A 25,261-nucleotide genomic window follows, 5' to 3' on the forward strand; every position below is an offset into this window, starting at 1 on the left:
TCCTAACGGCATGCTGACCAGAGGGTTTGTTCTGCTGCTGTCCAGTACCCCCCAGCGATAAACTGTAATCTGTCGGGGAACCTGACAAAAAGTGTTCAATTCCCCAGCAGTGCCATCATGGGGAAAACAGTAAGTTAGCTGTTTGTGTAGTACACAGATGTACTTGGTCCTTCAGAGTGAGGGATGCTATTTGCGCCTGCATTAAGCTGTGGCTTATAGATGAGAGGTTTTTTAAACTCTTAAATGTCACCCAGGAGACCTAAAATAAGAGCACAGGGTATGAATGAATAGCTAGGAAAAGGTGGATGAAAACACAGGGGGTGGGGGCGTCACTTTACCCTTGTTTTCTGGGGTTTATTTGGCACAAAAATATGGCGCAGTGCATTTTTTGCGCCTTTTGTTGCGCCTTTTCATTTACGCACATTTCTTTCCTTGGCGGCGGTATGTGTGTTTTCAGTCGGGATTTTGCAGTGGTCAGGAATCTATGAAAATACAACTTTTTAAAAAGGCGCAAAATTTGTCGCAAACCCTTTAAAAAGGCGCAACTCACCTCCATAAAAAAGTGGCATAGAAAAAGGAGATTTTTTGTGCTTACCATAAAAAAATCTCTTTCTCGTAGCCTTCATTGGGGGACACCTTACAGATGAGTATATACTCTTGCCACTAGGAGGCGCTGACACTAGGAAGAAAAAAAGTTGGCTCCTCCCTGGCAGGATATACCCGCCCACCTGCAGTGAGGTAATCAGTTTTGTCACAAAGCAGTAGGAGAAGCCAGCAAGACATGTCTGAAGGACCCTATAAAGGAATCCCGGATAAACAACCCAAGAACCGGAAAAAGAAATCCAGAAAAAAGATGAGGAAATGGGTGGGTGCGGTGTCCCCCAATGAAGGCTACGAGAAAGAGATTTTACGGTAAGCACAAAAAAAAATTAAATCTTCTTTTCTCGGTCGCTCTTCATCGGTGGACACCTTACAGATGGGACATACCAAAGCAGTCCCCTAAGGTGGGAAAAACCAACCACTAGAGAAAAAGAGTCAGTCCCGAGACAGAAACTCCCGAGACCACAAGGCCTGCGGACGAGCCCCCCAGGCCAGAGACAAACGAGGTCCAGAAATAGAGTTCCCGGAAGATCCCGGTCCATAGAGATGGACTAAGACACCAAAAGAAGGGAACGTCCTTTGTAGCCTCAAGACACCCGGATTGTCCTTTGTATACTCAAGACACCCGGTCCCTATAGAGAGACCAGAAAGGGTCGACCAGGGAGCCAGATGGGCCAAAACCATCCCAGAAGCAGAGAGGAAAAAAATGCCAGGAACACAACAGGGACGCCTGATCTAGACATGAGGTGGAGATCAGAAAATACACGAAAAAAGAAAGACGGAATCTGTTCTGGAGAGGTCTGGTGCAGAGAACAAAGAACAGCTGCAGACCGGAAAAAAAAACCTGACCCCAGGGCCCCGCCATGAGCACCTGGAAGACGACAGTAGCCGCACTGATGTAATCCGGAAGACCTGACGCCCTCTATCTCAGGAGGACCTGGACCCCAAAGGAAAAAAGGAGTGGAAAGGCCCTGAAAAGGGGAAATCTCGGATACCGGAGAGACCGACATGGAAACTGGAGATGTATGAGCCATCTGACAGACGGACCCATAATGGAAGACTCACCCCTGAACCGACGTCAGCGAAAACTCCACGGACTATGGAGGAGTTAGTGTCGGATCACTACACATGGCCGGGACCTTAGCCATCACTAAGGCCCAAAAAACCGGAAGAGCAGTCTGAAAGGAAGGCATGCCACAGCATCCTAGGACCGAGTCCAAGCCAAGGAGACCAACCGGTGTTGGACCCTAGAGGACCAGAGCACTCCGGAGAAACATCCCCCAGAACGGAAACGGAAACAAATTAGAACCCAGCTGGGACTCGTAGGCTCTCGGCACAGGAAGGTTACTCCAGAAGACTATGGAGTCAGGGCAGTACAAACTGACACAAACAATAGGGAATGAAGAACACACCCTTTCAGGGAGGAAAAAAGCAATGGTAGAATCGGAAACAACAGACGGTGGCCAGACCAGCTGACGCCGGCCATACAAAAGGACACAAACTCCTCCCACCAGAGGAGAGCCAAGGCTGCGAGAGCAGCCGCAGATAACCATAAAACCAAAAAGAGCCAGGCTGCAATGGTGGACAGTAAGCACTCAAGCCTGGAAAGCTAAAAACTCTGTTGATTGCTCTCAGCAAAAACCAAGGGCCCAGTCAGACACCTCACCAATATAGTGGGAACAGTGAGATGGCAACAGAAAAAACTCAACAAAATAGTCCCCCTAGTGGAGGGAAACAAGGGTGGACGAGAGAAAACTTAGGTACTGACTCATGCCAAGCACCCTGATCCCCATACCCCCTGTAGAAAGGGGACTGGCAAAATATGCCATGAGGAGCAGGGAAATGCTTCCCCACAGCCACAGAACAAGTACTGGGTGGACGTAGCCCCCAGGCCCAGCGACAACCCATCTCTGTCTGGAGGAGCCACCAAGTGTCCCCGAGGGATGAAAAACCTTTCACACTGGAGCTTTGCAAAAATACAAGACGTGTTAAGAGCCATGCCAGAAGGTGAAGAAGGCAAACAAGTAGGTGCCTGAGCCACCTTGGACCGAAACCCCGGAAAAGTACCTGGAGGCATAGGGAGGGGCTGAATTGACTGTGATGCCCCAGCAGGCCCAGGGCCAGAACAGAGGTGCTCAACCGTTGCAGGATTGCAGAACAAGACCACAGTAAGGCCCAAGGCATCACACCGAGCAGAAGAGAGGGAGGACTCTACATGTACAGGGGACCTTACGATAGTAGAGGGGAACCAAACTGCAGACACGAAGGAAACCGCAGACATCCAAAGTCTGGCAGAATGGAAAACACACAGCACCCAATGGTGTGTCACCACCATGCTCCTAGCAGACCAACGTGGTACTCCTAGAAAAAGGAAAACAGAGAATGCAGCTGTAGCCATGAAAAGCCATGGAACCTGCAGGAGATGCCCACGCCCCAGCTCCTAATGGTGCTACACCCCTGGACAGCTGTCGCAGATGCAAGAGATGATGGGATGCATATGGGGCAGGAAACATGCAGACCCAGAAGGGGTCCCGTGAACCCATAGGCACACTGTGTTGAACTTCACATGGAAGGAATCACTAGACTTCACCACAGAAGCGGCAGGAATGGGGGAGGTGACCTGGTGGAATCGAAAGCCATGCAGACACAGTCCGACTACCTGGCATAGAGACCATGGCCACACCGTGTCCCGCATCCAGAACCACGCACTAAAAGTGGGCTACGAGCCTGAAGCCATGAGAGCGGCAGGCATGGGGAGAAGGACCTGATAAAATAGGAAACCCCACTAATCAGCATGTGGTGCATTGTAGAGGGCTCATGGAGCAACATGGGGAGACCCCCTCGGGACTAGACCGAAGCAGTCGGTTACCAGAACCTCCACCACACAGTGGGAAGTGTATGGTATTTGACAGGTGGAGGATTCCTCCGCACACAGGAATGCTTTTTTGAAACCTCCCCCAGACAGTGGGACACAGGAGTGCAGAGAAACTTATGGGTGACCCGGTGGTGTAGGAGGCCAAGCAGACGAAGACTGGCTGACTGTCCGCTGACCCTTGCCTGCAGGAACCCACAGTTGTACGAGGCAGCCCAGAGATGGGAGACCGACAGCGGAAGGAAACTGTGTAGACAACAGTCTGGTGATATGAGAGCCCCTCAAGGTGCTGGTGATAAGGGGACAGTCAGATAGCAATAACTGGGCCCCTTTATGCATGTGGAAAGGCAGTGAAACTTAGAAGCCGGAAATAGTGTCTTCACCCTGGGACACTTGGAAGCTGTGGATTGTAACCCTGTTCCCAGCCTAGGGTCCACAGTAGGGATCGACCAATATCGTTTTTTTAGGGCCGATACCGATAATCGGTGCAGGTTAGGGCCGATAGCCGATAACTTATACCGATATTCCGGTATAAGTTATCGGCTATTTAACCCCCTGGACACCGCTGCAGATCATTGATTTAAAGCGGGCGCTTTAAATCAAAGATCTGCAGTGGCTTTTGCGGGGCCATAGGCCACCGCCGCCACCCGCTTCTCTCCCCCTACCTGTCAGGGTGGTCCGGGCCATCCATCCTTCCTTCCTGTAGTGTCAGGCGGCATTCCGGGTGGAGGGTGAACCGGTCCGGGCTGTCCTTCTTCTCCGGCGGTCATCTTCTCCACTCCGGGCAGGCTCCGGCCTAGTACGCCGCTGCGCAGTGACGCCCGTGCGCAGCGACGCACCCGACGTCACGGCGTCTATGCAGCGTACTAGGCCGGAGCCTGCCCGGAGTGGAGAAGATGACCGCCGGAGAAGAAGGACAGCCCGGACCGGTTCACTCTTTACCCGGAACGCCCCCGGACACTACAGGAAGGAAGGATGGATGGCCCGGACCACCCCCATTACGGGTAAGTTTAATTTTTTTATTGACTCGGAGGGTGGGGGTGGGGGAGGGGCCCGACCGGTATAGCGGTATGGGCAAAAATCCATACCGCTATACCGCCCATCATCACGGTGGGGGGTGCGACGCGGTGCGGTGGGTCGGGGGTGCCGTGCGGCGGGTCGGGGGTGGCGGTCGCGGTGCGGTGGGGCGGTGCGGGGGGCATTATCGGCAAGATAATTGCTGATACCGATAATGCCCAAAATCTTGATTATCGGCCGATAATATCGGCCATATCGATAATCGGTCGATCCCTAGTCCACAGGACATGCCAGGTCACTCCACCGGACACCACGCACTAGCATAGAGGTACGGAACTGCAGCCATAGACACTACAGTCCTTGGAGAAGAAACAGGTAGCACAGAAAACCATGCAGACCACTGTCTGGCTTACTGGTATGGGTCCATGTAGACCATGGTGCACTCCGGCGGTTGCCTCGCACTGATAGTGAGATGAGTGACAGGTGACGTTACTGACTGGCTCAATGAGGGCAGATGCAATCTATGGCCACGCATGGAAACTTCCATGGAGACCTCGCACTGGACGTGGCGATCCGGGACAGAAGCCGCTGATGTGGCAGCCTGTGGAGGAGGGAATAATGGATGCACAGTCAAGAACACCTGTGGACATGGCAAACATGTCATGACAACCGGTGGTAGAGGATAAACAGTCCTGACTGTAACCCTAGTATACTTCCAAGGAAACATGAAATCCCTGGCACGACCCGCCACAGCGAGTCACGTTTGTCTCCAACAGAGTGAGAAACCTGGTGAAAGCAGGAATGCCAGAGGCATACTTCCACGACTCAATGCATTGAGTCATATCAGGACCCATACAGTGTGATAGAGACAGGAAAGGGGCCCCCGTATACCCAGAAAAAGGGGTCCAACATGTATTTTTTGGTGTACTGTACACGAAGAAACCACCAAAGCGGGTCAATGCACGGGGTGACGGAAGCAAGCTTCCACATCGGCCCACGTACTGAAAAATCCATGTACTATATGGTCCTCGGATAGGGGAAGTATCAGATATTAAAATGATAAAAACCTACACTGCACTTGATGTTAGACAAAAGGCCGGAAGCAATAAATAGCACTAGCGAAGGCTGCATGGAAAAAAGGTAACAATCTAATTATAGGCCACAAGAGGGCGCCAACCATCACTAAATGGCCTTAAAGACTAGAAAAAGAGATTAACTTTTTTAAATATAATATATATATATATATATATATATATATATATATATATATATATATATTAGAGTGCTTTCCACCTCCTGGGGGGAGTAAGGAGGAGCTATGCCCACTCCCCCACATCCAAAAAAGTGACCAGAGTGGGGAATAGAACCCCACTTCACTAATATAAGAGGAAAGGGGGGCAGAGATATGTGCCGCCAGCGACACGCCCGCCGGCACCTGTGAGGCTGCGTCAGAGGAGAGAGACGGGTCCAGATATGAGGAGAAAGGGCAGGGGCGGAGCAAAGCTCTGAGTCCCCGTCCATCCGGTCGGAGAGGGAGAGCAGCGGCGCTCGGCTGGTAAGCGTCCCGCCGGCTAGAAAAGTACGGCCCCAGGACCAGGGAGTCAGAGGACGGATACAGCCTCTGACCTCCCTGGATGAACTAAAGACACCTGCAGAGTGCCAGACCGGAGAGCTCGCTGCGGGGAGGGGGTGGAGCTAAACTCCGTAATGAGAGGCACAGATTCTCCTCTGTCTGCGTCCCTACAGTTGAAACCTGGTTCCCGCTCTGAACTCTGGAAGAAGGGGGGCGGAGCTACCTGCCGCCATTATGGCTCCTGCCGGCCAGTACAGCGCCGGAGGAGCTGAGAGCCCTGACTGTGGCTGAATAAGTACAGGGAGCTGCCGCAAAAGTCGGAGGCTGTCTTGAAACACCACAGACAGGAAAGACTAAACGGGCCAATGACCTCCATTAAACTGCCCCAAGAGACACACGGGAACCAATTAACCCCATAATTTCTGTGCCGGAAGGGAGGAGGGGGGGGTGGCCTTGCCTCCTGCTGACACTAGCTAAAACTGATTACCTCACTGAAGGTGGGCGGGTATATCCTGCCAGGGAGGAGACTACTTTTTCTTCCTAGTGTCAGCGCCTCGTAGTGGCAAGAGCATATACCCATCTGTAAGGTGTCCCCCAATGAAGGCTACTAGAAAAAAAAATTAACAGTAAGCACCAAAAAATCTTTTTCTATGCCACTTCTTTTATGGAGTTGATTTGCGCCTTTTTAAAGGCTTTGCGCCAAATTTTGCACCTTTTTAAAAAGTTGCATTTTCAAAAATTCCTGACCACTGCAAAATATCAATGAAGAGCGACCGAGAAACACACATTACAAAAATTTGCTGAAATTACTCATTAATATAAGCAGACCACCTTGTTATTGAAATCTATATATCTATATACATACACACACACATTTCCTATAAAAAAACATGTTTAAAAGTCTGGATATTTGGTACAATTAAGTTTAACACACAAGGAATCACCTCTGAAAGAGCTTCCTGTAACACTCACACACAACTCATTTTTGAAATTGCACAAAATGTATAGCCCGACTTGCACCTTTTTGTAAATTTGGTGTAGCGAGTTAAAAAGCCACCCATGAAAAAAAAAAAAAGGAGTAAAAAAAAAAACAAAAAAAAAAACACATCCTACAGCCATTATTCGTAAATACCCCCTGGGTGTTCCTGTTATCACTTAAGGAACACCCTTATGAAATGACAGCAGATCTCTTAAAGGCTATCATGTGTAATACTGTAATTCATGGTGGTTTGCTACAGATTTCCCCAATGAGCAGTCCTTTTCACACATTCCCAACTACAAGGTAGATACAAATCTACAATACACTATTTTCATCCAGGATATATAGGCCAATATATCTGTTTTCTGACATGTTTTCAAAGAAAAAAAAAAAAAAAACATGAACTAGTTCGTAGTTGGGGGTTTAACCACCGAAGCCCTACTGATAAATGGTATGAGGGTCTGGAATTACTAAGTTTGCCAAGATGGGGATGAGCATTTATGCTGCAGCTCTATACAAATCTATATTAGTTGTATAGTAGCAGCAGCATGCATGGTGAACTCCTTACCACAAATAGGACTCTCCATAACCCCCACCCCCCCTGACCATACATTCTGTGTTCCCACCTTCTTAACATGATGTCCCCATCCATGGTGTCAGTCCCTGACCTGTGATAAGGTGAGGGGAAAAAATTATAAGCTAGCAGAAAAGAGAAAGAGAGTTATTCCAATAAGAATTCAATACATTGACACCATTGTAATTGAGTACCTATAACAGTCATCATACCATCTATTTAATTTAATCTATGAACGATATGTTCCCTGATGAATCCCTTGGTATTGTACGTGGGAAATGCGTTGGAACCTGAAACTGACTAATCTTGTGTCCCTGCATGAGCATGCAGATCTACTGTTTGTACTGCACTTCGGACCATTGAATTTTTATTGGAATAACTCTCTCTCCCCTGTTCTGTAAATATATTATTTTTCTCCTCACTTATCACATTTCAGGGACTGACACATGGTTGGGGCCATCCTGTTAAAAAGGGGGGCACCCCAAAAGGTAGGGTCAAAGGGAGTGGGGGTTGGGGAGAAACAGAGTGCCCTTTGCCCTATTTCTACCCCTTTTGTTTCCTTTTGGTTCCCAGTATATTGAGATACACTGAACCAATATATACTGGGTTGGTGTATACTCCATGCTCTAGAGTCTTTTTACGGTTTTAGGGTTTTCTACACTTCATTATTATTTTAGTAAAATGCATAATAAAAGTTACATTTTATGACTTTATGATTTCATATTATGTATACTATGTTTCCATGATTTGAGTGGTAAAGTAGTATACTACGGAAACTCACCTATGACATAAAGTGCAAATGATATAAAGCGATGATAGCGGATAAGGAATTGAAGAGATTCTTCCCTTTGTACAAATGTAGAAAAATAGTCTGCCAGTGTCTCCCCATAGAAAAAATAGTTAACACACAGAAGGAAGTACCTGGAACAAAGGGCATAAAGAATTTAGAATCTGACAGATGCATAAAGTGAAATGTCATTTTTTAGCGAGTCAGCTCTGGAAAGAATTGCTTGACATTTACACAGAAAAGTGGTTAATGAGACAAAAAACGGAAATGCCTCATCTTTACTTACTGTGCAGCTTGATGCTATCTGTCATCAGGCTGGGTATAGGGTGCTCTTTGAGAGATTTTTGATAAGGAGTGCAGAAAACGGTCTGCATTCATGGTCAATACATTATCTTGTGTATCTTAGATTCCGAGAACAAGTTTTTAAATGCGTATACTCAGTATTGCATTCTGACCAGCGTTTGCTATATATAAATATAATAGATTCTCCTGTTGCATCCTGACCAGTGTTTGCCGATTATATATAATATTTCTGCAGGCTGGAGATTGTGACAAGGTTATTTATACCACTTTGAGGACTTAATGTTAGTTGCAATATGTCACCGTCTTTTTGTAGAGAGGAGACAAAATTGTGCATATATGGAAATCTGTTGATTTTGCAAGACAAGGATTCCTTTTTGGAAGCAGGAAAGAATTACCCAGTGTGCACCTATGCTGAGCCGCTTTTTGTATTTCTATTAACAATCTACATTTGAGTATGTGGATTGGATGATGGCGATCAATACAATATATTTTAGAATATTTTTTGATACTACCTTTTTGTATTTTTTTGTATTTTTTATGAGCACATTAAAATTTATGTTTTAGAGGTTCCCTTTCAGTCTATATATTTTTATACATACTGTTTATCAGCTGCTAGTTTTATAACACTTTGCTTCATATGCCCACTTAGAGGGGTATTCCTATTTCATAACACGATCGCATATCACTAGGATATGACAATGACATCCTATCACATTCTGATAGGTGGGAATCTGACCTCTAGGGCGGATTGGTACCCTTCTGTTAAAGACAAAAAACCCACAGTGCTACCTGAAATAAGGTCCTATCGCCTACTGAAAATAATGAAGTGTGCGGAATGTCCGCCCGTGTTTTCCAGGCGGACATTCTGCACATTTCTGGCTGTGTGAGCATAAGACTTCTTGCACTTGTCTACAGGTATCTTTGTCCATTCCTCATAAGCAAACTGCTCCAGCTGTCCCAGTTGTGAAGGTGCCTTCTCCATGTTTCAGCAACTTCCACAGATGTTCAATAGGATTCATATCAAGGCTCATAGGTGACCACTTCAGAATAATGCAAGGTTTTTCTCTCAGCCATTCTTGTTTTTTTAGGTGTTTTGGGTCATTATATGGTACAGTTTAGTATCTACAGAGGTAACATGCATACCGCACATCAATCATCATTGGTTGTACAGTGTGATACTTTGTATTTGGGATGAGGCTGTATGGTGACTACATGGAACAATACAATAAATACTGTAACATTTCATTCACTTTTAAATTTCAGCTTTTTTCCTTTTATTTATATACACATATGGGGTTACTTTGTTGTTTCTTGACGTGGGAAAGAGTGATGCAGAAAATGCCCCCTTATCTAGTGCCTGCTCTAATTGACACCTTCTGCATATAACTAAGTCATTGGTGATCGTGTGTTACATTAAAACTATACCTGAGATTACCTGCGCCGAGTGTAAAGTTTGCTAGCTGAACCCGAGCAGCAGAACAAGAGCAGGAATTTCACACAGTGTGCTAACATTCTGTCACACTGTGTTCTGGCCTAATTTGCTCTTAATTGAAAGGAGAGACCCTGAAGGAGCTTGCCAACCCTTCAAAGCGGAAACACAGACTTAGCCCCTGTTTGGCTTGTGAATAAGAAATGTTCAACAGAAAGTGTTTAGACATTTGATTTTACGTCACCTCCAGCTAATGACATTTTATACTTTATTATGGCTATGGTTAGGATATTATCTCGACATGATTAAATGCTCTTCAATAGTAAAATTACAAATGCAGTATGGTTTACAGTCACATTTTACATTTACAAAATACTGGTACTTTTCACATGTGTGTGCAGAGTAGGGGATAAGCTTTAGATCGTGGTGAGTCCGAGCTCTGGGGCCCCCTGTGATCTCCTGTATGGAGCCCCGGCTCTCCAAGGGAGCGGAGCGTCACGACTCGTGCCAAAAGCGGGGGCCGCCACACTCCCTCCATATATATAGCATTGTACAGTGTGATCGGCACTCTACTGATACAGCCTGGCTCTGTCAAGCTGTATCATAGGAGCGCTGTTCCAGTGCCAAGAGGAGGGGAAAAAAAACATTTTAACTCATCAGAACGAACCATGTGATCGCACTGCGGGTGTCTGACGAGCAACACAAAACTACTGGCACCTGTATTTTCTTCCTTTAGACAATGTGATTAGCGGGACCTCTGATGCCTGTCTTTAGTGATGAGACAGCTACTGATAGAAGCAGTCACTCACCCCCTATGAAGTGAGTGAAACTCCTGTGCTCACTTCATCAACAATTAATGCTCCAGGGTAAATGCCCTGGTGCATTAAGTCCCAAACAGCAAGGGAGTCCATTCCGTGCTGTATAATGTTTCAGAGGTCACGCCCCCTTTTCAAGCATTCTAAAAAAGTGCACCCACCACCATACATAATTAAGAAGTTTCACATCATTTATGCCTGCTTAGAGAAGCATACTATATTATGCAATGTACAGGCTAGACAATTAACAGATTTAGTTTCTTTAGACTTTTAGGTATTATGTAGGGATCAACCGATATCGTTTTTTTAGGGCCGATACCGATAATCGGTGCAGGTTAGGGCCGATAGCCGATAACTTATACCGATATTCCGGTATAAGTTATCGGCTATTTAACCCCCTGCGACACCGCTGCAGATCATTGATTTAAAGCGGCCGCTTTAAATCAATGATCTGCAGTGGCTTTTGCGGGGCCATAGACCGCCGCCGCCACCACCCACTTCTCTCCCCTACCTGTCCGGGTGGTCCGGGCCATCCATCCATCGTTCATGTAGTGTCCGGGGGCGTTCCGGGTGGAGGGTGGTCCGGTCCGGGCTGTCCTTCTTCTCCCACGGTCTTCTTCTCCACTCCGGGCAGGCTCCGGCCTAGTACGCTGCATAGACGCCGCTGCGCAGTGACGCCCGTGCGCAGCGACGCACCTGACGTCCCGACGTAGCGGCGTCTATGCAGCGTACTAGGCCGGAGCCTGCCCGGAGTGGAGAAGATGGCCGCCGGAGAAGAAGGACAGCCCGGACCGGTTCACTCTTCACCCGGAACGCCCCCGGACACTACAGGAAGGATGGATGGCCCGGACCACCCCCATTACGGGTAAGTTTAATTTTTTTATTGACTCGGAGGGTGGGGGAGGGGACCGACCGGTATAGCGGTATGGGCAAAAATCCATACCGCTATACCGCCCAGCATCGCGGTGGGTCGGGGGTGCGGTGCGGCGGGTCGGGGGGGTGGCGGTCGCGGTGGGGGTGGGGCATTATCGGCTTATCGGCAAGATAATTGACGATACCGATAATGCCCAAAATCGTGATTATCGGCCGATAATATCGGCCATACCGATAATCGGTCGATCCCCAGTATTATGTGAATATAGTGGAGCTTCCACTCTACAAGTGAACACAGGTGCAAGAGAAGTATCATTAGTAAGTCACAATTGACATTGTGTTAGCTTGGACCTCCCTTGAGGACTCTATAGGGGAAATAATCTAAAACTACGCCTTTAGGGCTCTGCTCCTTTGTTTCTGTTTTGCACTCCTTGGAAAGCTGAGCGTGCAGTGTACAGACTCCGTGAAAGTATATAAGGGTTTCTATGAGTCTGTACACTGGGTGCTCGACTTTCCAAGGAGAGTCAAGCAGAAACAAAGAAGCAACACCCTCAGCTGAGCATTTTGCCCGTTCATTCTGGGAATTGGTTGGGGTCTCAGGCCTGTCCCTGCAATGCAACATGTTGTTCTACCTGTTGAAATGCTTAGTGCTTTCTGTGCAATCCCTTCTTTGACACTCTAGGTGACAGTTTAGTTGGGGTAACTGAACCCTTAATTATTACTAATAGGGTATCATTTATACATAAAATGTATGAGCCAAATGGGTTTTTAGAGGCTTATTGTATGTATATATACTTCTAGAACCTACAACGGCAAATAACCACCTAACCTGAAACTTAATTACCTACCAACTGAGCGTTCTGAACCACGGTAGCTCGTAAGACTTGTAAAATCTGTGGCCAATGGATATTATTTCATGGAAGCATTTCACCTGGATCGCAGACACCTGAAACATAGGTAAGAAAATGTCAGCAATACAAAGTACCGTATGTGATTGACTGTGAGACAGTCTCCTGGGCCACACTCCACAAAAATTTACATTTTACCAGTAAGGCCTGCCTTCCATTTGGAGAAACACTGGAACAAACCAAAACTGGTATAAGCACAACCATAATGCTACTAGTCTAAACTGTGCTTCTTTAGACTACTTAAGGAACATAAGATAAGATATTCCCCTATTTGGGTATATTGATCTCAGAGAGGGAGATGCTTCTTACTCCAGGCCTCTACTATTCGTGACAGCTTTAGAGAACTACCAATATACATGAAAATCTGTCTGAATGATGAACATTTTTATTGGAAAATTTCCACAAGCAAAATGTTGATATCTAAATGGACTTTGCCTGATAATAAAATTAGGACCAAGCAGCCTTATACAATGGTTGATAACATAAAGGTCCAAGTTCAGCATTTCTCCTTGTGTAAGATAGAAAAAAATTGCAATATTATTAAATGCAACAGTTAATGCATTTGTGGCATTAAAATAAATATTTCACATGTTGTTTAGACATGTCAAAGGCTTAGATCACATGGGGTATCAGTTCTGAGACCAGCTGAGATCGCCAGTTAAGGTGCATGGAAGCACGCTTCACTCCATGGCTGTCAATCAAATTTGACTCTTTCACTGGATTAGTCTATGGAGTAAAAGAGACAGATGTGGTGGCTGGCTGTGGAGCAGTTCACACGGTTGTTTCATTATGACATTAGTTCACCACAGTGGGAGCAGTTTGTACTCAGAAGCACTTTCATTCCGACTAAGAAGTCATGGATCTTGAACAGGGAACCCCTTCCCCTCATTTAGGTCCATTTGCTGCTCCTCTATGATGTCCATGATGGCACATGGATAGGGGTCATCTTCATGATAAACCACTTTGTATAAAAGGTTTTGCCATGCAATATTGGGAGTAGAGGTTAAAGCATTAGCGTCATTAAAATAAACTTTTGACTTGTTGCACAGACAACTGGGCTCAGTTCTGAGAACTGCTGCAATTGTAATGGCACAGCAGATCTGACTCTTTCACTCCAAAGAAAAGATTCACATTTGATTGACAGCTGGGGAGAGAGGCCTGCTATTACTCACGATCACAGCAGGTCGTAGGACTGAGGCCTGGTGCAAATGTCTGGCTGACTGCGGCTACCCCCAACAAAACCAGCTGTTTGTCAAGAATGTTGGGAGCAGGGTTGCTTTCTGAAAGGGGTTATCTATAAAAAAAAAACAATCCTTTCAAGTAATAACAAACAGCCAATTGTTGATACTGTAGATTAGTCTTACAAATGGTCCTCCAATATACTAAAATTAAACTGAAAATATCTAAAAAGGTAGTATAGTCTAAAATGCACTAATCTCCTGTTATGGTTATGATATACAATCTATACTTTACAGCGAGGATTCCTACAAGACTAGCAAGGGGTCCCGATTGCAGCAATCTGCTAAAAGATGCCAAGCAGGTAAAACATCTAGGCCACAAAATAGAAGTCATCATGTAATATAGAATGCTTTATCTCCTGTACATCACATTTTTTGCGGTGGGAATGGGAGTGAGAAAAATTTCTAGGGTTCCTCAGGTAATAAGGTTTGGAATCAATCACTTAGGGCTCTAGTAACAAAGGATCATTATCGGGTAAACTGCAAAAACTTGTTCGCCAGCTTATCCCATTTTTGCAGTGTTCGGCGCCTACATATTTCCCAGTGTAATAAAGGATGTGTGGCAGACAATGATGGAAGCAAAGGACTAGATCAATTGTGTGGCCCTTCCGGCATGATAGTTGAGCCATGTAATAGGCTCCTTAAATGTGCGCTGATTTACTCAATTGGTGTTTGCATTGGCCAGAAGTCTGCCCATGTAATGCAACCCATACACAAAGTATTGACTCTTTCATCTGGCACTGAGATCCATTATGCTGCACAATATATACACTGAATGGTCACTTTATTAGAGATATCAGCCCATTCATTTGCAGCGTCCCCGTATGGAAATTAGACATACGACCCAGGGGTGCAGCATAAAATCAAGTAAGCATTAAAATCGATTAGGTTGCAATGGTCTTCAGACAGCTCTTTGGTTTTACCCATCATGAGATGTGTCTTGTGTGACACCTTGGCAATGAGACTTTTTTGTTGCCCATTAGTTGGGACTAAACTAGCTGATATTAACTTGCACTGCCAAGGGGCTGGATTGCTTGTCTTGTCCTTCCGTGCCTTTTTGCATCTCCCTTTCTTTATGTGTTCAATACATTTTTCCTGTGTCATTTCACATAACTTAAAGGGGTATTTCTGAGACTTCTTATGCCCTATACAAAGCATAGGGGATAAGACGTCTGATCACGGGGGTCCCGCTGGGACCCCTCATAATTTTGGTGCAGCTCCCAGCATTCTGTGCCAGGCGCTGCTCCCGAGACGTGATGCCACACGACGCCCCCTCCATTCGTGTCATAGACATGAATGGAGGGGGCATGGCGTGATGTCACGTTCCCGTCTCGGGAGCAATGCCCGGCACAGAATGCTGGGAGCTGTACCGAGATCGCAGGGGTTCCAGAGGTGGGACCCCCGTGATCAGACATCTTATCCCCTGTCCTTTGCATAGGGGATAAGAAGTCTGAGGCCGAAATACCCCTTTAATTTCTAAGCTTATTTACTTTGGTTTCTCTGTATGTATGGATTACTCAGGTTGTTACTAATTTTATATCAATAGCACCTTTGGAAATATATTTAGTGAGAAAAATGGTGATGTGTTTAATACTTATTTATCCTGAGACCTTCCTGTACTTTATGGTAATTGCAATGAATTGGCAGTGAAAAGCAGTAAATAATGTCATCACATGGCACACATTTTATTTAGCACTTGTTAACAGTAAGTCTTGGCAAAGAAACTATGAAAACAAAGGAAAAAAGGAGTGGTAAAGATATTTAAGCAAAACACAGTTTCAGCTTTGGGTTCAGTTAAAGGCTACTCTTGTCAATACAGCTTCATCTAAGTGAATGTGGACTGCAATACCAGACAAGGCCCATGGGAAAGCTTGGGTGCTGTTTCTGGAAATGCATCACATTTTTTCTAATTCTGGCAACTCCTTTAAATTTTAAACAAGCTTACCAGAAGTATCAGCATAACAGGGCCCAAGTAGATAAGAAAGAAAAACAATGTAATCATTGTTAAGCTGAAAATTCCCCGAATCCACCAGTTTTTCCATCTGAAAAATAAAAATCACATTAAATCAGGTTTCAACATGATTATGTATGATCTACTGAATTGGAATCACAATTGTCAGTTCTATGAAAATCCAGCAGCACATCAGGTGGACATTGGCAGATATTGTATCTCGAGCGAAGATGGACTGTGATACTGTATGTAACCTATGACATATAGATGGGATTTTCAGGGATCAAATGTGATCTGTGGGAAACCTGGCAGCAAGCGTTTCATTTCCCTGCAGTGCCACCACAGGAGAAAATAAAAATTAAAGCATCTATACCACAAAAATGTTTATCTTCTACCCCACTGTTGATCTACATCGCAAAGATAGAAGTGCTATTCATTTTCTGACCACTGGCTTTATCCCTGAATTGTTAGCTTCCTTTCAGTCCTTTGGTTATCCCACCTGACCCACACACTGAATCAAAGGGATTCAAAAGGGAGCTAAGCTGAAGGAACCCAGCAGGGCCACACTACTTGCACAATGTAAGGAGCTGTCTGCTTCTGGCTCCATCCACTGTATATGCAGGCACGGTGTCTCTGGCAAACAGCTGATTAGCGGGAGTGGCACGTGTTGGTCCACCATCAATCAGATATTAATGGCCTATATACTGGGTTATAGTGCATGTGAACAGCTTTACAAAAAGTCCTCACTTAAATACAGACAGTATTCGAAGAGTAATGGCAGGTTAATCTTGCAGCTGCATTATGCAGCTCTTCGCAATGGAGACAGGGAAAAGGCTCGCCCATTTCCCCTGCATTCTCCATATTCTCCATCCAGCCCGCTACAACGTTTAACAACTAATCCCCTATCTACAGGTTAGGAGATAAGTGTCTGAGGTTTCCCATTGGAACTCCCCAGGATCTCCAAAACAAGGCACTGAATTTCCCAGCATGCTCTATGGGAGTGTGGACCTAATCCCCCACCCCGTGTCTCGTAATGAATTGTTATATATGGTGGAAAGCGGGAGAATGGTGCCTCATGCAGGGAGTTAGGAGAGTTAGGATTTTGAAATGCATGTAAATTTGAATCACATCTACTTCAGGAATTACTTCGCAATAGTATTGTACAAGTATGTCAGAAGTCATTAGGATTTGTTTGTTTAATTAGAAACAGTCAGGAAGCAGTCATATTACAAACCTTTAGCCCTACATGTTTGCTGCCATTGCTTAGAATCTCAGGTCCTGTGTTTTATCTACAAATATATCCTCTATAGAGAATGCAAAATGATACACAAATTGATGTATACAAACTTTTATTGCACAACATCCTTAAAACCCTTAAAATATTCCTCATGTGAAAGACGGGGGTGAAAAAAAATATACCGGTAATATGACAATATAAAGATTATATAGGACTAAATGCTTCAAGCATAAAAGGCAGCAAAATACAGCATAAAAAAATTGTACTGCAAGTACACACAGTACAAGATTTCCTAGAGGAAAATCATCCAAAAAGGTAATAAAGCCAAAAAGTAAAATAAGCTATCCAAAAACTATAATATATTACCAGCAGGAGACATAATGTGCCAAGATAATGACCGCAGCCTCCATTTCAGACCCCTCAAATAATATGTAACCAATATTTTAAGAGTTCATTTCTTTTTTTTTAGTTTTTTAAATGTTTAAGAAGTGAAATCAAAGCCTCTTCGGAGCTGAATTTGTGCAAGAAAAAAAAATTATAATAATTATATATATATATAAAACTCAATGTGTGTGTGTGTGTGTGTGTGTGTATGTGTGTATGTGTGTATGTTCCAGCAAACGGCTAAAGATATTAACATGAAACTTGGCCCACGTTACTTATATCATTATCGTTATGTCAAACATAGGATAGGTGATTTAACCCTTACTCCCCCCTATTTGCCAGGGTCGGGGTTCTCTATCTCTATACACACACACACACACACATATACATTTATACAGTATATCATGGCAAACACTCCACTCCACTCCACCTATTCAGCCCAGGCTTTTTTTTTTTTTTAATTAGCAGGAGACTGCATATAGGTTTCCTCCTAGCACTCTCCCAGCCCTCTGGCAGGGAGCACATGGTAGGTTTCACACTGGTGTGGTTCTCTGTGGCAGCCATTGTTACTGTGATGCTTTGTCTGTGGGATGGTGTGGCCCAGAGCCAGGGGCTTGGTCGGGCAGCAGTGGAGCTGCCTGGCCACTGGGTCATTCCCCCTGTGGGCAGTGGTTGCTGCGCCGGCACTACACCAGTATTAGTTTAGGTACCTGCTCTCACTAGGTGGCCTTGACGGGGCGAGTGGGCTTGAACTTTTTGATCAAAGTGAATATTAACAACCTTTTAGTTTCTGAAATTATGCTGAGTGAGTGCCATCTACCTTTCTTCTAGGCTGGATATCTGGAATTGTTCATTTCTGGACGTAGCACCCGTATAGGATTTGTGCTTCATTTATCTCACCTGTCGTTTGCCTAGCTCCATTATTGCAGCAGTGCCGGTAGCTATATCTTTTCATTTCTGAAATAGACTATTGCATTCACAATTCCTTTATCTTAGAATTACTGAGGTTAGCCAGGATAGCTTGAAGAGACAATAAAAAAAAAAAAATTCTGCCTAGTTCTTGGAACCCGTAAATTCTACTGTAATCTACTGTTCAATAAATGGAAATCAAAAATAAACTGTTTCCCTGACCCAACATAGACTTATATACCTGGATGACATGCCAGATAGAGCATTATTCAGCACCTGTGGGGTGCTATCTGCAGGACCAGGGACATCTGCAACATCTCCCTCAAATGCAGAGTCAGCATCTGCCTCAGCATACTTGTCCTCAACAGTTTCCTGTAGAATAAAACAAAAAAGGTAAATACATTCTTCAATTATCAGATACAAAAAATAAATAAAATAAAGCACTGGCTGTGTGTTGGATCTGATTTGCATTTAGGCGGTGGCTACACTGAGACTCTTTGTAACACCACTGAAACTAATATAAAGCTACAGCAGGTGTCTAAAGGAGTGACTAGAGTTGTATGTGGTCTGCATCAGTCACATGATGATGGTAACCGAAAGCAAAGTCAAATACCAATGCTGGTGTGTATACCTCTGATTCAATTGTGCTAGGATGTTCAGCCAGGCCACACATATGAGCAAGCTAAAAAGAACAAAAGCAGGGTCTACAGAGCAATAAATGGGCATTCAAGCTATAACATTATAGCCAGGTTTAAATAAAGGAGCCCCATATATACAGTACGTAGGTTTTAACCTAGAACAGTGTTTCCCAAGCATGGTCCTCAAGAACCCCCAACAGGTCATGTTTTCAGGATTTCTTTAGTCTTTCACAGATGTTATAACTGTGATGATGCCTGGTGCAATGGCCATAGTTATATCAACTGTGAAAGACTGATGAAATCCTGAAAACATGACCTGTTGGGGGTTCTTGAGAAACACTGGCATAGACTGTAAGGAGAGTTTAGAGTACAGAATGTCATATCTTGTACCCAATCTACAATCTCAAGTACTACTCTTATAATAGCTGCTGTATACAGTTTGTCCAGACACAAGGGTCATTCACACATATCTTACTTTCCTTCATGGACAAAATGTAAGCAAAAAAAAAATGCAGTCTTTGAGAACCCTTCCACTGGCTCTTGCTGGCCGTACACATTATATAGTTGGTAGCTGAGCTGCTGTCCCCCACCTTTCTCATGAACAGGCCACTCATCTTGGGAGAAAATATGCAGAACAGAATTGACTGCATTTGAACTAGGGATCGACCGATATTTTTTTAGGGCCGATACCGATAATCTGTGGAGGTTAGGGCCGATAGCCGACAATTTATACAGATATTCCGGTATAAGTTATCGGCTATTTACCCCCCCCCCCCCCCCTCACACACACACACACACACCGCTGCAGATCATTGATTTAAAGCCATAGACCACCATCCGCTTCTCTCCCCCTGCCTGTCCGGTGCTCCTGAGTCCTATCACCGCCACCGCGACCCCCCCCCCCACCGCCACCGCTGCTCCGCGCCCCCTACCGCCACGTCGCACCCCCCACCGCACCGCCCCCATTGCCTCCCCCATACCCGGTTTTAAAATGACCTATTCCCGGGGTCCACTCTACATCTGGCTCCGGTGGCGTCCTCCTGAGCTGTTACTGTGAGCGGTGACGTCGCGTCATGTCGCACAGCATAACGCAGGACGCAGCAGGAGCCAGAAGTAGCGTTGACCCTGGGCCCCGGGAACAAGTAATTATAAAACCGGGGATGGGGGAGGCAATGGGGCCAGGGCGGTGCGGGGGGCGGGCATTATCGGTATATCGGCAAGGTAATAGCCGATGCCGATAATGCCCAAAATCGTGATTATCGGCCGATAATATCGGCCAAACCGATAATCGGTCAGTCCCTAATTTGAACCAGCCCATTCTCTATTTTGCTACATAATAAATGTAGCTATTCAGTCAGTCACAAGGATGTGTCATAAGATGTCAATGACTAACCAGTCCAATGATAAATTCCACCAAAGGTTTGGTCCATTATAGGGAGAAGCTCTGTAGGAGTTCACCTATCTATGCCAGCTGCAGTCCCCATAGAAGTCAATAAAGAGGCGATTCTAGTTCCACAATGTCCCCTCCACTGAAGTCAATAAAAGTTACAGAAAAAGTTGAGCAAGTAGTATCACCTCTCCTTGAATTCTATTTTGACTGATGTGTCATCAAATGGAGGTCATCCCCCCCCTATCAGGCCTTTATCTTGGGGTATAGGACACACATGTTCTACAAAGAACACAATCGGGGGCATTTATCTAAATGAAGGCTTGCAGGATTTACTTCAAGGTTTGCACCTCTATGGAAGTCCCTGAGCATCAGGTTGCTTATGCGCTCTCCCTTATTCTGTTATATGGCCCTACATGTTTGCGGATTTGTGATAATTTGGAATTATCGGCCCTTCTGTTAAAGCTTTGAGTCTTTTATATGCCATCCCTCGGGCCTATTTGAAAAGACAAATGTTTCCTTTATCACCTGCTTTGGTTATTAACCCCTTAACGACGCAGGACGTCAATGTACATCCTGGTGAGCTGGTACTTAACACACCAGGACGTACATTTACGTCCTATGCATAACCGCGAGCATCGGAGCGATGCTCGTGTCATGCACAGCAGGTCCTGGCTGCTGATAGCAGCCAGGGACCCGCCATTAAACCTTCAGATGCCGTGATCAATACAGATCACGGCATCTGCAGCATTGCAGACCTAGAGGTCAACGGTGATGCCCGTCTCCTCCCCGTCCCAATACAGTTCTAATGGGGGAGGCGTGAATGCTGTCTCCCCGCCTCTCCCATAGAGATGTATGGAGGAGGCGTGCCGGCCGCAACGTCATGCTGCGGCTGGCACGCCCCCTGCACGGGACAGCCGCGGCCCCGTACAGGAGATCACAGGGGGTTCCAGCGGTCGGACCCCCCACGATCAAACACTTATCCCCTATCCTGTGGATAGGGGATAAGTGTTAATCACGCTGCAGATGTCCTTTAAGGGGATAAACCCCTAAAAGTTCTTATGCAAAATAATGCTGTCATAAAGGTGGTCTGCGTTACAGATTTAGGGTATATAACTAATCTAACTAAAACACCTCAATAAAAGGGTCAATCTTCCTGCAGCCCTGCCTTTTATTTATTTATTTAATTTTTTTTTTATATTAGCAGAGCATTCCTGCAACATTGATCACTTACAGGGGTACGCCGCTGCTCAGCATTTGGAACACCCCCACCCCCTCATGACGTCACACCCGCCCCCTCAATGCAAGTCTATGGGAGGGGCCGTGACGGCTGCCATGCCCCTTCCCATAGACCTGCATAGAGGGGGAGAGCGTGACATCATGAGGGTGCAGGGCTATGACCGCACAAGCTCCCGGCACCAGCTCCAGCGTTTGGAACAGTTTGTTCCAAACGCTGAGCAGCGGAGTACCCCTTTAAGTAGCTCTAAAGGTTGAGTTTGACATGTATCAAATATTCATTGAGTTTAATCTATAAACACAACAAAGAAATTGCTGAATAACATGTATTTTTATAAAATGATAATGGTTAAAATTGATAATAAAAACGCTTCCCCTCTTCAGAATAAAGCTGTCTTTTGAAACCTCCAGCGATAACAGCCAAAACCTGCGCCCAGCTATACATTCTACCAGCAGTGTGGGAATAGTGTTAGTAGTGTTAGGCTATGAGTACACATTGGCCCAGATTTATCAATCTAAAGGAGATTCATCAATTTAAAGGAGTTTTCTGGGCAACCATGACTGATTTAGAAGACTGATCAGTGGTTGGCCACAGGGATGCCACTGTTAAAGGTGCTTGAACGTACAAAACATATGCAGCCAGAAACCTTGGCCCCATACATTGTGTAGTGCCATGCTGTGTTAATGCAGCTGAGCTCCTATTGAAGTAAATGGCAGTTGAGCTGCAATAACATCGCATAGCCAATGACAGGGCCAAGACTTCCCACTCTGTATACTGCGTACATCAGGGTGCCGCAGCTTGGCCAAATAACTGATCGACAGGGGAGCAGGGTACTCTCAATCAAGTTTGCATGTCTGCCTGGAAAACCCTTTTAATTTTGCATCTTAATTGTTGACATAAAATAAATGTACATGTGAAAAATACTGCTTTTTGGGGGGCATTTTTTGAGAGGTAAAAAGGCTGTTTTTCAGTCTGTTGGAGCTGTTTTTGATCTCAAAAAGCTATCCAAAAAACCTAGCGTGCACATAGCTTAAAGGGGTACTCCACTAGAAAACATTTTTTCTTTAAATCAACTGTGCCAGAAAGTTAAACAGATTTCTAAATGACTTCCATTTAAAAATCTTAATCATTCCAGTACTTATCAGCTGCTATATGCTCCACAGGAAGTTCTTTTCTTTTTTAATTTCCTTTCTGTCTGACCACAGTGCTTTCTGCTGACACCTCTGTCCATGTCAGGAAATATCCAGAGCAGGAGAGGTTTTCTATGGGGATTTGCTCCTAATCTGGGCAGTTCCTCAAATGGACAGAGGTGTCAGCAGAGAGCACTGTGGTCAGACAGAAAGGAAATTCAAAAAGAAAAGAAACTTCCTGTGGAACATACAGCAGATGATAAGTACTGGAAGGATTAAGATTCTTAAATAGAAGTAATTTACAAATCTATTTAACTTTCTGGCACCAGCTGATTTAAAGATAAATGTTTTCCCGTGGAGTACAGGCCTTTAACATGAAATTAAAGTGCAGACTGTGTCTGCCACTGATACTTAGTGGTGTCCCCAATACATGAAGAGCTGACCATTTGCTCTAATAGAAAAGATGGTGTGCTGGCTATACAGTATTGTACTGCTCATAGTAGAACAGTCAGTAACTCGCCTATGACTGGACCTCACAGACTTCCGTACTTGGCCAACAGGAGGCCATCATCTGGCTTTCTGCTGCCATGGCAACCATCCGGACCCACCAATCGCATCACAGGGTCGCCAATGGGGGACAGGGGGAGCACCTTCCCTGTCAATCCTATAGATGCCAAGATCAGTACAGACCACGGCATCTATGGGGTAAACACTGTCAAAACCTGTGCAACTTCTGCAATTTCTGCGGAATGCTTACTGTGATTAACAGCCGAGTCTCATTGCCTATATCCCACGCCACTTCAGGCATCGTAGGGAATATGCAAGACACATGGGTACATCCTGTTGAGAGAACGTACTCGCTGCAAGGACGCACCCATACGTCCAATTGCAGGATGGGGTTAAAAAAGTTAAACTTTTTTTTTTCGTTACAAAATAGGATAATAAGTAGGATTGAAATTGCCCTACTCTGACCCGTATAACTTTTACAGGTATGAGGGATTATTTTTGGCGCCCTGATATCTAGTTTATCACTTTTCATTCATTTTAATTTGATATATGAAGTGACCAACAAAAAGCAATTCTGGACTCTGGACAAATCCACATTGTGATACCAAATATGTTTATTTATTTAACTTTTTTTTTTTATGGGAATAGGGGAAGGCTTTTTATATTTTCTCTTAAACTTTTTTATCTCAGGCATTGTGGTTGCTTAAATAAGCATTGTCATTTCAACAAACTCTGCACAGATCAATAGTACAAATGCATATAAGAAACTTTGCAATATTTAAGAGACAAAAACACTCTTTTCCCCTTTTTTCCTTTCCCCCTACCCTGCCCAACTGTCATTCACTCTTAAACTCAGGTCAAATCCATCCAGTATTTACTAGAGAGGCTCCCGTCTCGCTCTGAGATCATATTACAGTTGTCTATACAAGTCTATAGAGAGGGGAGGGGGAGTAACTGGAGGGACACAAGTGGAGAGAGATAACAGAAAATTGTGTAAGTAAGAGATCTCACCCCAGGGTTGTATTCACAGTTTAGACTGCTTAGATCTTATGTGTGTGTGTGCAGTTTATAGCAGTAACCACAGACATTAGGCTCTGCCCACCAAGTCAGTGACAACACTTTACATGCCTGTCAGAGGAGTACGGCCATTGTTATGGGCACCAGCCCAACACAACATCCACTCTCTTGTAACCTTCTAAAGTCATTGGGAGCATAGCGATAACTTTTTTTTGTGTGTGGTGCCCTCTACTATCTGACTCACTTCAGTTTGTGAAAGACTTGATTCAGGTAATTGATGTAAATGTTATTTTATCGTGCGTTATGTGAGGAGAACATTACTTTTAATTTTTATTAATAAAAATGTAATTGTATCCATTAAAGTTATGACATAAAGGCTTTGCTCTAGCTGACAAAACACTGATGGACATATATAATTGGTGGCGAATAACAAGTCAGGTTTTATATCAGTAAGACAAAGAAGCAAGAGATCCAGCACTATTCTTTGCAGCTTAATTCAGAAACACAGCACTCGGATAAAATCAGCCAATACATCAGACGCGTTTCGAGCGCATGCGCTCTTTCTCGGTGATCACCGAGAAAGAGCGCATGCACTCAAAACGCGTCTGATGTATTGGCTGATTTTATCCGAGTGCTGTGTTTCTGAATTAAGCTGCAAAGAATAGTGCTGTATCTCCTGCTTCTTTGTTCTACTGTCGGGTGTTGGCTGGACACCGATCCGTGCACATCAGAGGGGTTTGGTGAGCTGGACAAGTGTTTGTGGACTTTTTTATATCAGTAAGGCATGCCACTGAGAGAAGTGCTTGGACTGACTACCAAGAAGAGTGGAGGGAATAATGGCTCTAACTATCTTGGAGATTGGGTGGCAGGAAATGTAACGGTAAGTGTCATACGGT

General features: G+C 44.9%; 1 protein-coding gene and 1 non-coding gene across 9 annotated transcripts in view; both read right to left on the reverse strand.

Moving 5' to 3' along the window:
* The window catches only part of CDS1 (CDP-diacylglycerol synthase 1), a 429,921-nt gene that overhangs the window by 37,913 nt on the left and 366,747 nt on the right, over window positions 1-25,261 (reverse strand). For 7 of the 8 annotated variants that reach the window (XM_056568773.1, XM_056568774.1, XM_056568770.1 and 4 more), the window contains 4 exons: window positions 18,691-18,821; window positions 15,914-16,010; window positions 12,671-12,768; window positions 8,397-8,536 (listed from right to left, as the gene is read on the reverse strand). In XM_056568773.1, coding sequence (XP_056424748.1) covers window positions 8,397-8,536; window positions 12,671-12,768; window positions 15,914-16,010; window positions 18,691-18,821 — 466 coding nt within the window. Of the gene's footprint in view, window positions 1-8,396; window positions 8,537-12,670; window positions 12,769-15,913; window positions 16,011-18,360; window positions 18,498-18,690; window positions 18,822-25,261 lie in introns of those variants that run through there. The other variant, XM_056568775.1, reaches the window with a different exon arrangement.
* Window positions 5,407-5,596, reverse strand: LOC130342045 (U2 spliceosomal RNA). Its single transcript, XR_008881776.1, has one exon. It is a non-coding gene; the product is annotated as a U2 spliceosomal RNA (small nuclear RNA).

This window comes from Hyla sarda, chromosome 1 (genome assembly GCF_029499605.1).
Source record: "Hyla sarda isolate aHylSar1 chromosome 1, aHylSar1.hap1, whole genome shotgun sequence".
In the NCBI taxonomy this organism is placed as follows: Eukaryota; Metazoa; Chordata; class Amphibia; order Anura; family Hylidae; genus Hyla; species Hyla sarda.